Consider the following 15,353-nt stretch of genomic DNA (forward strand, 5'->3'; position numbering starts at 1 on the left):
CACAAACTGAACAGACTAGGACTTTTAAACACAGGGCAATCAGGGGAACACAGGTGACATCAATGGAACATAATCAAACTAGATGAGGACAGGAACATGACCAAATAAGGAAACACAGGAAGGACTACGGGGGCAAAACAGGTCCAAAAGTCTGACATATATATTGTTATATACAATTATATATTTTTATTATAGATATTAGGATATAATAATTTTCAATAACAATTTAATTTTTGCTTTTGATTTCATACCGTTAAAATGCATTTGTTAATATTCTTTGCACATAATTTTCCACAGTGTCCCAGACCTCAGTTTGAAAACTGAATAAACAATGCGAAAAGTACTATATTATTTATTGTTTACATTTACTTTTACAGTTACAGCACAAATTAGACTGTTCTCGATTAGAGAACTAGCAAGAAAACACACCGTCCTGCCATCAGTTATCAGGATGCACAAACAAACAGCAACGTTTTCACAGAGCTACAGAAAAACCAGCCTACAAATGGCTTGCTTCCAGTCGTCTGTGCATATTAAACTAGAACATAAAAGAGTGTTTTCACATCAGAAAAATCACACACACCACCTTTAAACATCTAGACTGCTATCAAAGCAGTTGCATGCAGCAATCTTTAAGATATCATCCTTGAGCAAGACATTTAACTACAGACTGCAGCGAGCAGACTGTCGCTATAACTTAATATGGTGATACCGTGTCAAAGTTGCAGCGGCCCTGGATACATGGTCATAAAGATCCTGCTCTACTCTATTATCTCAACATCTGCTGCAAATGGGCTTTCTGACAGAGAAAATTTCCCATCAGAGTGCAAATATATCTCTAAAATACAGCTCTGCTATAGCCCTCATCGCAGTATAGTGGACTCTTTCATATACAGAAAATGGACACACTGTCCTGCTTTAGCATTGCTTAGTCACAGCATTCATCAAAATGCACCAGAGGTTAGGAGATGAAGTCAGTGCAAATTAATGTGCCCCACAACCAGAGAAGAGCTAAACACGCTCACCAAGCTTAATATGACGGGGAAAGAAAACGCCAGGTTGACCAGACCAGAAACGGAAGGATTACGGCTTCCCTACTGACCGTCTTAAAACCAGCATGAATTTCCATGCCGGTCCAGGCTGGTTAGTGCTGGTTTGTTGATGATCTAGCATGGTCCGTCTAAGGGCTCTCATAGGAACTGCAAGCGTCCATCAAACGTTTGCCACAATTCAACCGAAAGCATTTGTCTGTCCATGTACAGTCAAGGGACTAATTAAAATATGAAAGCATTAGACCAGCAAGGCATCTGTCGTTCATCATTTATCTAAGATCACAGATACATAAGTCAACACTGGGTATCTGCATTTTCAGAGATAAAAATGTGATAATTATTAGCCTTTGATATTAAATTCTCTGCGATGGCTTTAACATTTATCATTTTACATAAAAACATAACTTGGACCAAACAGCGATTTTTATGAAGTAGATATTTAATGCAAAAATCTAGTTGAAATAGTCAATTTCATGTTTTACAATTACTGTTTTCTTGTAATAATATAAAAAATTTTAATCACTTATCAATATGGAACAATATATAAATTATATATTTGTGTATCTATAATTGCATTACATATATATCTTTTTTATTTTTGTAAAATTTCTCATTTATTTCTATAAAATGTTTATGTATTTATTTAATTGTAGTAAAATGAATTTACATTTTAAATAAATAAATAAAATTGATTTAATATAGTTATATTAATTACTTTTATTGTATATTTGATATTGATTTTATATATACAATAAAATCAATTCTATTATTATGTCATTACATCATATTATACAGTCAATTAAACCTAAAATAATACACATGAAACAAGTACATATAAATATTTACCAAGAGAAATAAAAAACCCACATTTGGTATTTGTTATTATATGTGTCACAGGAATGGACTTTGGTTGTGTTTTTCTCCCGCATGTGCCCATATTTGGTCGTTCCTGTTCCTGTTCCTGTCCCTGTTGTGTCTTTATTAGTTAACCTCCTTTCACCTGTGTCTTGTTAATTAGTCATTAGTTCCTCTTCCGTTTGTATAAATTCCCTTCCTTTAGTTCTCTGAGTTGTCGGTTATTGCATGTAGTTACCCTTCGAGTGTGGAAATTCCCTTTATCTTTCCCTGTGGATTTATTAAAAAGAATTAAGATTATCTTCGACGTACACTCTTCTGTCTTCATTCCAGCACATAAGCGTGACAATATGCTTGTCAAATTTTTTTTTTCATTCTTTTATTTTAAATTTAGTTAGTTTCAGTTTTTTTTATTTATGCATATTTAGTTTTTATTTATTTGTATTTCAGTTTTAGTTTGAACTAAAATAAAATTATGCCTTCCCAACTAGCTGAAATAAAATAAGTTTTTGTTAAATTTCAGTTAACGTTTATTTTTTATTTTATTATTTTTTATCATAGATTTTATTTTTATTTTTTTAAAGTAACGTTTTATTAAGTAATGTTTTATTTTATAGTTTTAGTTTTAGTTAATGATAATAACCATGACAGCTTATGAGAGACATTTTGGTATGTAACACCCACATGCCGATCAAATCCATACATTTTTTCTTATATTCTGGCTGGCATGGAAATGTATCACATTACAGAAGTAAAACGCTATGCACAAACTCCTCAGGCATACACTGACCTGAGCATGCGCACTAGTGCAGGGATGCTGCCCGATTTGAAGATGGCTAGCAGGCCCTCGCGCTGGTGGGAGAGGCTGTGCAGGACACTGGCAGCGCAGCGTGCCGTCTCCAGGTCTCCGGTGCTCTGCATGGCCCTCACCACAGCCGACACCATCTGAGGAGACTGCATGAGCACACGGCGAGACGCCTCCTTCCGCGTAAGCTGGTTCACAATCAGTGCTGCCTTGTTTACCACCACCTGCAATGGTAAAAGAAAATCTTGCATGTCAAAAAAAACTTTTATGAGCAGCAAGTCTGGTATTTGGATGAATCCGTCTAATCATATGCAGTTTATTTAAAGGAATAGTTCACTTAAAATTTTAAATTTGCTGAAAATGTACAGTACTTAGCTTCAGGCCATCCATTACGTAAATGAGTATGTTTCTTTTTGGGAACAGCTTTGGAGAAATTTAGCAATACATCACTTGCTCAGCAGTGAATGGGTGCCGTTGGAATGAGAGTCGAGAAAGCAATATTATGGATAGAGGACTCATATTTTAGCCGGAACAAACAGTTTGAATAAAAAAAAAATGTCATGATGGATTTGTTTCTTACATTTGCTTCAAAAGATGTGAATTGATGGACTGGAGTGGTGTGGATTACTTGTAGATTATTGTGATGTTTTTATCAGCTGTTTGGACTCTCATTCTGACGGCACCCATTCACTCCAGAGGATCCATTGGTGAGTAAGTGATGTAATGCTCCATTTCTCCAAATCTCTCCAAGAAACAAACTCATCAACATCTTGGATGGCCTGGGGGTGAGTAAATGTTCAGCAAATAATCATTTTTGGGTGAACTATTCCTTTAAGGAACCAAATTCCACGACTGGTGACTCATCACAGTATCAAAATTGCTCAATGTATATAAAATTGGAAAACGTGTTCTCGAAATAAGAAACTGTAATGTGTTAATATGCAAAAATATGCAAAATTATTCACACGGCATGAATAGAAAATGGAAAAATACGGTTTCTAAATGTTTTTAGACTTTCAATGGTTGCACGCTCTCGGCAGCCAGTAATTTAACTTGGAAAATAGATCATATCCTAAAGTTGTTTTTCACATCATATCATAGCACATTTCAGTCCTTTATTTCACTGTATTCCCTCTTTCTCCTTCTACATTTCTAGTTCATCCTGTGAGATTATTTGGAAAGATTATGGAAAGATTCATCTCATATTATCACATGCACTCCCCATTTAATTCTTTGAGAATGACAGCTAGTAATTCAAAACGTCTGTACTTTTACTCCAGATCATTTAAGATATCAGCTCAAGTTGAATACCAACAGAACAAAAGCTGAAGCTTTTTGCAAAACTGTACTGTTTTATCATGGTGCCTGGTCTTAGGTATTTGGCTCAATGGGATAATTGTATGTATATTTTCATTTCCCCATCTTTCATTGTACCTGGTCCTCGTCGGCCAGCAGTTTGGTGAGCTCTGGTACGGCGCGAGTGGCCAGCTCAGCGTCATCCTGATAGTTGATGAGATGAACGATGGCTGTTTTGAGGAGCTGCGAAGGCTCGGCCAGTCTCTGCACATTGGTGGGCTGGTCTGGATTGCTCTGTGCGGTGAGCACCGTCTCTCCCTCCACCAGCGTCTCGGGGAACATGGCCGCACGCACTCGCTGAGCTCGAGTTAGACTGTACTGAGCCTCGATATCTGAGCACAGGTGAAGAAAGAGGCATATTAAACAAACAAGCCCCTCAAGGTGATGCATTACAATCATTTTAACACTTATTACTGATTCGACAGCACTGATACTATTGAGAAACAACTTGAACTGAACTGAATGGGACAAGTACTATCTGCAGAGCTGCTTTATATCTGAGGCAAACTGAAACTGTTTAATAAAACGAATCTTTATAATAATGTCTGCATCACTGATTCTTTTCCTTTCCTATTTAACACTGTGAAGCAATCTCTACTGTATAAAGTGCTATATAAATAATGGCAACATGGCTGTTATGAGGAGTTTGTATTTTTTTTTTTAAATCACTTTAAGTAACTTACTGATTTGCTATGAAAAGGTAGCAGAAAACTGTAAACAGACAAAATGGTTAATAATTAACTTTACAAATAAACATAAAAAATATTTGTAAAATATATTAAATGTGTAGTGTGCTATTTTTATGACAAAAAGTCCTAAAAAGTGTAACAGTGTAGCTCAGAAATATGCTCTAGCTTCACATAATAATAACATAATAAACATAATTGTATTAAAAATATTACATTAATCACTTCTCCCACCAATTTATTATTATTATTATTGTTATTATTATTATGAAAGTGATGTTTCCAAGCCAGTGCTACACTTTTTGGGACTTTCTGTATCACACTTCAGCTTCACGTAGTAGTAATAATAATAATAATAATAATAAATAATAATGCTATTATTTTTATTAAAATATTACATTTATCACTTCTTCCACCAATTAATATATTATTATTATTAATAATTGCTTCTTCTAACAATAACTGACTGTACCTAATATTGCTGATATGTAGACTTGGTGAATTAATATAGAATCAATGTGCAGTCACAGGTGTGCACTTATAGGCTATTTTACCATCTATAGGAGCTCAAACGTGTCTTGACCAATTAGATTTCAGATGCCATAGTTTTATAATCACATTACATTTTGCAGAGTGATGCAGTAAAGACGTGGTTCAGGGCACATTTAATAACAGAATAGATTGACACCAGAGAACCAGAGGTGGGAATAATGGGAGCGCGCCTGTGACTCTCCGAATAAAGTGCAATCCATGCTGGAAGCATCCCGAGCGTCAGAAAGGGGTCTTCGGAGATTGTGTTGTGATCGCAATAATGTTCAAACCATAAAAAGTGAACCTACTGAACTAAGTGTTTGGATGAGTTTCTAAATGTCACTGGCTCTGGGAGGACAATAAATTTGCAGCTTTCTTCCAAACTATGCAAGCACATGTGCTGCCATGGTGAAGAATCTATTTTAAAATCCCCAGATATTTACAAGTGACGACATGCACCATGTCAACAAAGAATAATGAGAAAACCACAGGTACAGATTTAATATGCATCTTGTAGAGATAAAGCAATAAAGGGATAGTTCACCCAAAAATGAAAATTTGCTGTTACCATCAGACCATCAAAGCTGTAACCGTGGATCTTGATGATTCATATAATGTAATTCAACGGCTATTGGTTTTTAAGAATAAAAAAAAAGTATATCAGGGAACACCAAATTAAAACCCGCGGCTCCTGACGATATATATTGAGGTCTTATGAAGAAAGAAACTGAACATTATTCACAACATTATTAGCTGTAATCCAGAGCCACACAGGCAAATGGGGAAATTCTGTTTTTTTCGCGAACTGCTTCTTTCGGACACTTCATTTCTATGAACTTGTTCAATTCAATAGTTTGTTTAAGTAATCACGCAATGACATCACATATACGCAATTATATTATTAAAGCAACCAATAATGATGTGAGAAGTGGATGTTTTACATGTCTAAAGCACATAAAGTGAACAAACCGGAACTGTTTCCTGAGTTCAGTGACTGTTGGAGGAACTGGAGCGCAAAAAACAAGAATCATAGGATCATATACACTGGTATGTTGGCTCATTTCGAGTCAAGAGTGACTGTCAGGCGTCCGAAAGGGAGTTTTGATCAAGTAACTTGTAGATCTGTGCCACGAACTGTTTCACATGCTTCACTGGTTCAACTAGTAGGGTGACCCATACTTGGAATTAGTGCTCTGCATTTACCCATCCAAAGTGCACACACACAGCAGTGAACACACACACACCGTGAACACACACCCGGAGCAGTGGGCAGCCATTTATGCTGCGGCGCCCGGGGAGCAGTTGGGGGTTCGGTGCCTTGCTCAAGGGCACCTCAGTCGTGGTATTGAAGGTGGGAGAGAGCGCTGTACATTCACTCCCCCCACCTACAATCCCTGCCGGTACGAGACTCGAACCCGCAACCTTTGGATTACGAGTCCGACTCTCTAACCATTAGGCCACGACTTCCAATTTAAAAAGAACCGATTCAAAAGAATGATTTGTTTGCGAACTGGACATCACTCCAGACCGTTTGCCCGAGGCTCTGGATTACAGGTGATTCTGTTGTAAATAATGTTCAGTTTCTTCACAGACTGATCGTTTCGCTTCATAAGACCTCAATATATCATCAGGAGCCACAGGTATTCATTTTGTGTTGCCTGTATATGCTTTTTTGACTCTCAAAGTGCCGGTAGCTGCTAACTTAAATTTTACGAATCACCAAGGACCACAGTTTCAACTAAAAATTGTCTGTACTGTTCTATAGCAGAAAGAAAGTCACCTATATCTTGGAAGGCCTGAGGGTGAACAAATTAACAACAAATTTTTGGGTGACTATCCCTTTAAATGCATATCCTTACATAGACTGTGCACTTTTAATGTCTAAGAAAGCAAAATCCCCCCCAAAAAAACACATTCCGAATGTTGCACAAGTCCAGTGAAACGACACAGCCCTCGCGGAAGGGCTCAATGCCACTGACTCTAATGTGAAATTTCGGAGGTCCTTGGGTCATATAATTCATCAAAATGTTCCGGAGAGGCGAATGGAGACCTTTGGAGAGCACGCATTACCTGTGGAGCTCTCGCCAGCGCTGGCACTGACGCTGTACTTCTTACAGCACTCAGACTCATCTCGAATGGTGGTGGCTCCTGACTGAATGCCTGAGTCTGGGGCGTAAAACGTCTGCTGCCACTCCTCCACCTTCACAGCCCCCTCTGCCTCACTCACTGCAGGAGATGAGCAGGAATATTAGTAAATATTTGACAAAGGCTTAGAGCTTTGTTTCAAATAGAGTCGGCAGATGTGTTTTTATAGAAAATAATTTGCTAAATTTGCTAAATTTGTGGGATGTTAGCATCATAGATTTTCTACAGAATAGAAATAATATCTTTTTATAGAATATTTTCTATTCAATGTAAGTATATATCTTATTTATTCATATATTAGATATATTACATTTAATGTATATATACTCTGTGTGTGTATATGCAATTAAAGGCTACATGAACTGTTAATAATAATAATAATGATAACAATAATAACATTGTTATTATTATTATTCACTCACATATTATTTGTTTAATCAAATTGTTTTAATTTAATGTGTGTGTTTGTGTGTGTATCTGCATATATATATACATACAAACACACATTAAATTAAATTACAACATTAAACAAACTATAAAACATTGATGTCTATATTATATTATTAAGTAAATTCTTTACTATTTTTAAGTCACTAATAAGCAAACTAGTGACATTGACCTTGTGAAATCAATGTTTTTACATGCAGCTCATGTGTTGCTCTTATTAAAAAATAAAGGAGGAAAGAATGAAATACTGTGACATTGAGATTTATGCTAATTTTATTCACTTCATTTTTTTATGCTGGTAATATCATTTATTAATTTGTAATAATATGAATCCACATTAAATTGCAAAACTGGTCTCAGACATTTGGATTTTATTGTATCTACATGCCACTTTGCATCTGTATAGCATGTCCCGTATAACAAAAAAGGTCAATTTAAGAAAATAAATGAAAAACATTTTTTTTAAAACATTCTTAAAAGATTCAACTTACTTTGCAGTGACATCACCACTGTCCAGCCTTAATTCAACCTGTGGTAAAACACAGAGAAAAGTCTTAGACTGCATAGAGAACAGGAGGGATGCAGCATGAATGCAGTGATCTGCAATGTCAAGTGACAGCATGCGCCAGTTTAGAGCGAAAAGCACCACTGGGACTTAAAAATAGTGAGCAGGCAATGCTATTTATAAAACTACTGCATAGAACGATCGCACAAATCATAGTAGCTTCCCCAAAGTGGAATTTCAATGCTTCATTTGTAGTTCACAGTCTGAGCAGAGCAGGTCGATGGGACCTTACAGTTTACAGTTTATATTCCCAAGGACTGAGAGTCTCAAGAGTCTTTTCAATGAAGGTTTATGTTTTTAATGTCTGCATCATTCATGACTATAAATAGCACAGACTACAGGCAGAGATATGACTGGAGGTGAGGGCCGATCAAGAGGCATGATGGATAAAGACGACACCTTCATTTGACCCCACTTCAGGAGCAAAAACGCCCCTGAGCCGTGAACTTAACACCCAACTTTCATTTCAGAAAGAAAAATCGATATGGAAAAATCATGAATGACACGTTCACAAGAATGTCACCAGCCTTGCAAACAAATAGTGAGGAGAAGTTCTGTATTCATGCTTTTACAATATTATATTTCTTAACAAATCTGAACCTTAACTATTAAAACCATGAGGGTTTGAGCCCCCATTTAAAGCTGGAATCCATCTCCAAGAATGTGCTGTTGAATTAAATAAAATTTATATTTATTTTATTTATGAAAATAAAATACAATATTTTAATTATTATTTATCTTTAAGAATTATTTAAAGGATACAATTCTTACATTAATATAATAGCATGATAATAGTGATTATTAATAAATTATGAATTGTATTTATTTAAATAAATATATATAAAAAATATATATTTATTAAAGCATACATTTGACATTAATAGCACTGAAAATAACTAACGATTTAAAAAGTATTTAATTTATTAAAATAACATTTATTAATTATAATATTTACTATTAAAGCATATCATTTTTACATTAATAACACCATAATAACATAATAATGATATTTACTATTACAGCATATAGCTTTTACATTAATAACACTGAATATAACTCATCATATAATCTAAACATATATAACAATTCTTAATAAATGTATTTTATTTACTAAATAAAAATATTTCAATAATATGATGTAGTAAAATTAAAATATTACATTTACTATTTAATTATAATATTTATTAAAGCATATCGTTTTACATTAATAACACTGGAAACAACCGTGATAAGTGATTAAAAATATATAATGATTATTAATAAATATATTAAAATAAAATGTATTGTTTAATTATAATATTTACTATTAAATCATATAGTTTCTACATTAACGACACTAAAATTAACAGCGACAATATAATTAAAAATGTATAACAATCATGAATGAACACAATTACCTGTCATTCATAGCAGTTTTCTTTCAATCCCCACATAAAATACCACTAAAAATAATGCATTATAGAAGGCATTATAGACTTTTTCCAGCAGTTACAATTCATTGACTTTTATGATGACTTCTTGACCTTCATAAAAAAAAATTTAAAAAACTGTGATAGAAAGAACATTTCAATTTCCGCCTGTCAATATCTTCATATCCTAATGCACAAAAATAACTCAAAGTAAAATCAGATGCTCTCTCTTGTATTAGTGAAGCAGAAACGAAGACAAGGAGCTGAATTTTAATAAGAATATAAAAACATTTGCAAGAGCGTATCATCAAAAACGAAACAAGAAAAGACACGATTTCTTTCATAAAAGCAGTGACTAATCCATTTTACCTCTTTGAACTACTTCCTTATGGTTCCACATCTTACAATATCTTATTTTTTCTTTTTTTTGTTTCCTTCTATTTCGATTTAAATGGAATCCAGCTTAAAAAGGAGCCTCTGTTTAGTATTCTCTCCTATATCTCACTCCTGCCCTTTACTTGTCTTCAGCTTCACTTTATAAAACATTCAAGTATGAGTACAGTTTGCCGCTGTCCCTCAGTTCCATACGGCATATGGGGATTTTCTAACTGCTGTTATGACACCACGTGCCCTGCATTTTCCACACTCATTAATCACATCAACATACAGCTAGACACCAACACACAAAACCACACACACATCTAGTCCGCCTGGTCAACTGTAGTCAGACACGACACTCCAGCAGTCAAAAAACACCTTAAAAATCAAGCGTAGCGTTAGTTCTTGCAGGTCACGTTAGTCAAGCTCGCATCAGCTGACTCTCAGCTGATCCCCATCTACCTATAGGAATACGACACCCATCTAAGCATTCATATATACGGTCCCTCAGTATTATCAGCAGTTTTCGCATTGCTCAATAACTAATTACCCTCCTCCATCCCCAGCTCCTCCTCTGTCAGTCAGGATTCAGCCTTCTGATTTTCCTTTGAATCAGACTAATTCTAAAATGTGTACATAAAGTTACTGAACTTTAACAATATCTGCAATACATTTATGTTGGTTCTGTTCTGTTTACCCTGTGGGGGGGTAGGCTGCATGGATGCGCAGGTAATTCTTGCCCAGAACAGAACCATACCGCCAATCCAAACTGTATGCTAATTGTCAATCATCTTTGACGATAGTGGTCCTGACAGAACTGATGAAAATGGGAAGATGTCCTAAAATAATGAGCAGCCACGACACTGGAAAAACATTTAGCCTAGTAGGCATTAAATACCCATTAATTATGCATGCACTGATTAATTAAAAAAAGTTTTCTGGGTTAACAAGGCTTAAGACGATGTGTGTATTGTGCCTTCCTTATTCCACTGAATTTTACATCAAATGACCATGCTTAATAGGCACAGTTCATTCCAAAATGAAAAGGTTGATGTGAAGGTTGTACATTGTTGATGGCAACTTGTGCCAATTTGATATTAAAGTTACTGTACAATGACTTAAGCGTCCTTAAAAAAGTTTCAGAAGACTTTAAAGGCATAGTTCACCCAAAAATTCAAATGTGCAGAAAACATATTCACCCTCAGGCCATCCAAGATGTAGATGATTTTTGTTTCTTCATCAGAACAGATTTGGAAAAATGTAGCATTACATCTCTTGCTCACCAATGGATCCTCTGCAGTGAATGGGTGCCGTCAGAATTAGAGTCCAAACAGCTGATAAAAACATCACAATAATCCACAAGTAATCCGCACCACTCCAGTCCATCAATTAATGTCTTGTGTAAAGTAAAAAGCAATGTGTTTGTAAGAAATAAATCTATCAATAAGGCATTTTAACTTTAGTTTCTGGCCAAAATACCAGTACATAATGCATAATAACACTTCCTCTAGTGAAAAACTCCATCCCCTGTTGTCCTTTCAAATCAAAATCCACTAACATATTTGTTTAGAGCTTGTAAATGGTACTTGATCTGTGCATATTTCTCCCTTGGTTCAGACGCGGCAACTTGTGAATCAGTGAATGTATAGGCGACTCGTTTGAAGTTAAAAACATATTGATGGATTTGTTTCTTACAAACACATGGCTTTTCTCTTCATAAGACATTAAGTGATGGACTGGAGTGGTGTGGATTATTTGTGGATTATTGTGATGTCTTTATCAGCTGTTTGGACTCTCATTCTGATGGCACCCATTCACTGCAGAGGATCCATTGGTGAGCAAGTAATGTAATGCTACATTTCTAATATCTGTAATAATGAAGAAACAAACTAATCTACATCTTGGATGGCCTGTGGGTGAGTAAATCTTCAGCAAGTTTTCATTTTGGGGTGAACTACTCCTATATAATAAAGCTGCATGAACGTTCTTCAAAACATTTCTTTTAGTGCTCCACAAAATAAAAAGAAAAAAGAAAGTCACACTGTTTGGAACAACATGAGGGTAAATAAATGATGACAGAATTGACAGAAACTATTCCTATAATATCTTGTTGACGAATGCAGACACAGAATACTAAGCTTTGAGTATTTATAGTGACTAGCACATGTGTACAGGATGGCAGCGCCGAAGAAGAAAATTACACTTGAGTGCTTTCATCTCAAAAATAAGATGTTGCATACAGGGTCCCAACTATGGTTTAAAATTCAGGGATATGAGCAAAAATGCTCTCCAAATCTCCAAAACCATACTAATCAGAACATACTGACATTTCATTTCTAAAGGCTCTCGGCCAGGCTGAAACTTTTAATTTAAAGTTGAGTGACGCATATTTTGTGAATATGCATATAGAGTGACTTTATAGGCATGTCTTTGTCAAGAGTAAATTCGCAGCTTATCTAATGAAAATCATTCAGAAGCGCTGCTGTACAGTAATTTACTAGTGACAGCAGAGTAATTTCAGAGTAATTTACATGTGTCACGCCTCAGCTACTGTGAGGAGCGAGGAACGAGAAAACGCAGGAGAATTCACAGTAAACACAGTCTCGAATCCTTTCAACACGGGGTACACAGGGCAGACAGGAACACACGTAGCACAAGCACATTCAATACCGGACCAAGACAGACTGCACAGACTGGAACTTAAATGCATGGGGTAATAGACAAGACACACCTGGGACCAATGAACAATCAAACACACGGGAAAACTAGGTCACGGGGAGCACATGGGGAGGCAAAACACAACAAAACAGGTCCATAACCCTGACATAACACCCCATCCCGGAAGGCGCGTCCTCGTGCCGTAGAAACAGAGGGGGGTGTGGGAACTTGGGAGGAGGCTCAGGAGGCGGACGGACACCCGGGAGGGGGCCGGCAGACAGAGTCCAGGGAGGTGACGATGGAGGGAGGAGCCAGGGAGGTGACAGGAAGGACTTGGAGCAGGAGGAGCCAAGCAGGACCCAGGCCACAGCCATGATGGCGGCCCACGGTGGAGCCAACGGAGGGAGGAGCCATGGAGGAGGAAAGGCTGACGACTCCAGGGGGCCGACCAACGGCGGCGGAGCAGATGGCGGAGGAGCCCGATACGGAGACGGAGACGGAGAGCCGACGAGCCAGGGCGACGGGGAGGATCCGAAGGGCCAAGGAGGAGCAGATGGCTCAGACGACCGAGGCGCAGGCGGGGATCCGGATGGCCACGGTGGAGCCGGAGTGACAGAGTACAAAGGTGGAGCCAGCATCACAGATGGTGGGCTGAGGATGAGTTGAGGGGCTGGCAGGATACAGCGGCAGAGGAGCAGAAGATGACAGCCGACTGATGAGAGGATGTGGAAGAGGGAGGCTGGGGGGGCCCACGGTGGAGCCGATGGAGGGAGGAGCCATGGTGGAGGAATGGCTGATGACTCCAGGGAACCGACCGACAGTGGCGGAGCAGGTGGGAGAGGAGCCGGGGACGGAGACGGAGAGCCGACGAGCCAGGGCGACGGGGAGGATCCGAAAGGCTGCGGTGGAGCCGGAGCGACAGAGGACTGAGGAGGAGCCGAAGGGATGAAGGAGCCTGATGGAGCCGGAGGGACGAAGGGACAAGGCGCAGCCGGAGGAGTTGAGTCCCGAGGCGCAGTATGGTCGACGCCAGACCAAGGCAGAGCCGGAGGGACGAGGGATCCCGGTGGAGCTAGGGACTGCCGGGCCACGGCGGAGAGGAGGGAGCTAGGCGCTATGGTGGGCCCGACGGGTCCACGGGCCGAGGCGGAGTCCGGGGCTTAGAGGCTGGAGGCGGAGTCAAGGGATACTCCAGCTACGGCGACGCTGGAGGATGGCAGTCCCGCGGACCTCGCACCATGCTGATAGTGGGCTGAGGGCGAGCAGAGGGGCTGCCAGACGACAGCAGAGGAGGCAGGAGCAGGGGGGAGGGCGGGCATTTGTGAGCCTCCGGACTTTCAGGACTGAACTCAGGAACGGGAGCCTTCCCTGGGCTGTACATGGAAACAGGAGACCTCACTGGGCTGGACGTGGGAACAGGAGTGATAGAGGGCTCTGCAGCAGGAGGGAGGAAAGGGGCCAGATCAGCGTCACAGTCGATGAGGTCCCCTTCTATAACCTCTCACTTGCAGTCCAACAGTCCCAGATCCATTATCAGCTCACCCTCAGCCACGGTGCAGGGGGCGGAGCTCCTCTCCGTGCTCTCACTGTCCACGGCATTCTCTCTCGTGGTGGGTTCTGTTGCCGGCTCTCGCACCTTGACTGACGTCACTTGCAGCTTCGGCTCCGCGGCATGGAGCGACAGAGCAACGGATCGCCGGCCGTGGCGAGCTCGGGCTCTCCGTCAACGGTGGGCTCAGGCTGATGCTCCACGCAGTGGGGAGATGGTGGGCTGGAACTGGCGAGATCCTCCTCGGAACAGACGGATAACGGGGATCCATTTCTCGCCAGTATCCACTCTGCAAAGGCGACGAAATCCACTCGAGGACCATCCTCGGACGATGGCGCTCTGCACGCGGGGTTCAGGCTGGCGTCATAGAACGCGCAGAGCGGTGAAACAATACTTTTGTTTTAGTTCCGGTATTCTGTCACGATGCACTACTGTGAGGAGCGTGGGGCATGGGGCAAAAGAGTACATCAACAAGGAGACTTTAATTACATCCAGGGAACCAGGAAAACACACGTAGCAGGGGAGGTTGACATATACAATACTGGACCGCAAACAAGGAATGGGAAACACTTTAAAAACACAGGACATGACGAGGGGAAGATGAGAAACACCTGGGATCAATAAACATAATAGGAACAGGAAAAGGAAGAACCAAATATGGGCAATGAAACACATGGAGAGCAAAACACACACAAAACACGGAACAGAGTCTGACATTACTCCCCCCTCCGGAAAACTAGAGCACATGGGGAGGGAAAACACAACAAAACAGGTCCATAACCCTGACAACATGAGTGCTGTGAGTGCTGAGCGTCCTCGCGCTGTAGAAAGAGAGGGAGGGACGGGTGAGAACTTGGGAGGAGGCTCAGGAGGCGGGTGGACACCCGGGAGGGGGCCGGCAGACAGAGTCCAGGGGG

General features: G+C 39.4%; 1 protein-coding gene across 2 annotated transcripts in view; it reads right to left on the reverse strand.

The window, feature by feature from the left end:
- The window catches only part of jupb (junction plakoglobin b), a 90,140-nt gene that overhangs the window by 33,097 nt on the left and 41,690 nt on the right, over positions 1–15,353 (reverse strand). For both annotated transcript variants that reach the window (XM_016455940.1, XM_016455939.1), the window contains exons 2-5: positions 8,369–8,406; positions 7,356–7,511; positions 4,147–4,400; positions 2,698–2,936 (exon numbers count right to left, since the gene is read on the reverse strand). In XM_016455940.1, coding sequence (XP_016311426.1) covers positions 2,698–2,936; positions 4,147–4,400; positions 7,356–7,511; positions 8,369–8,381 — 662 coding nt within the window. In that variant the 5' untranslated portion in view covers positions 8,382–8,406. The remainder of the gene's footprint in view (positions 1–2,697; positions 2,937–4,146; positions 4,401–7,355; positions 7,512–8,368; positions 8,407–15,353) is intronic.

Source organism: Sinocyclocheilus anshuiensis, unplaced genomic scaffold (genome assembly GCF_001515605.1).
Source record: "Sinocyclocheilus anshuiensis isolate Anshui unplaced genomic scaffold, SAMN03320099.WGS_v1.1 scaffold379, whole genome shotgun sequence".
Lineage (NCBI taxonomy): Eukaryota > Metazoa > Chordata > Actinopteri > Cypriniformes > Cyprinidae > Sinocyclocheilus > Sinocyclocheilus anshuiensis.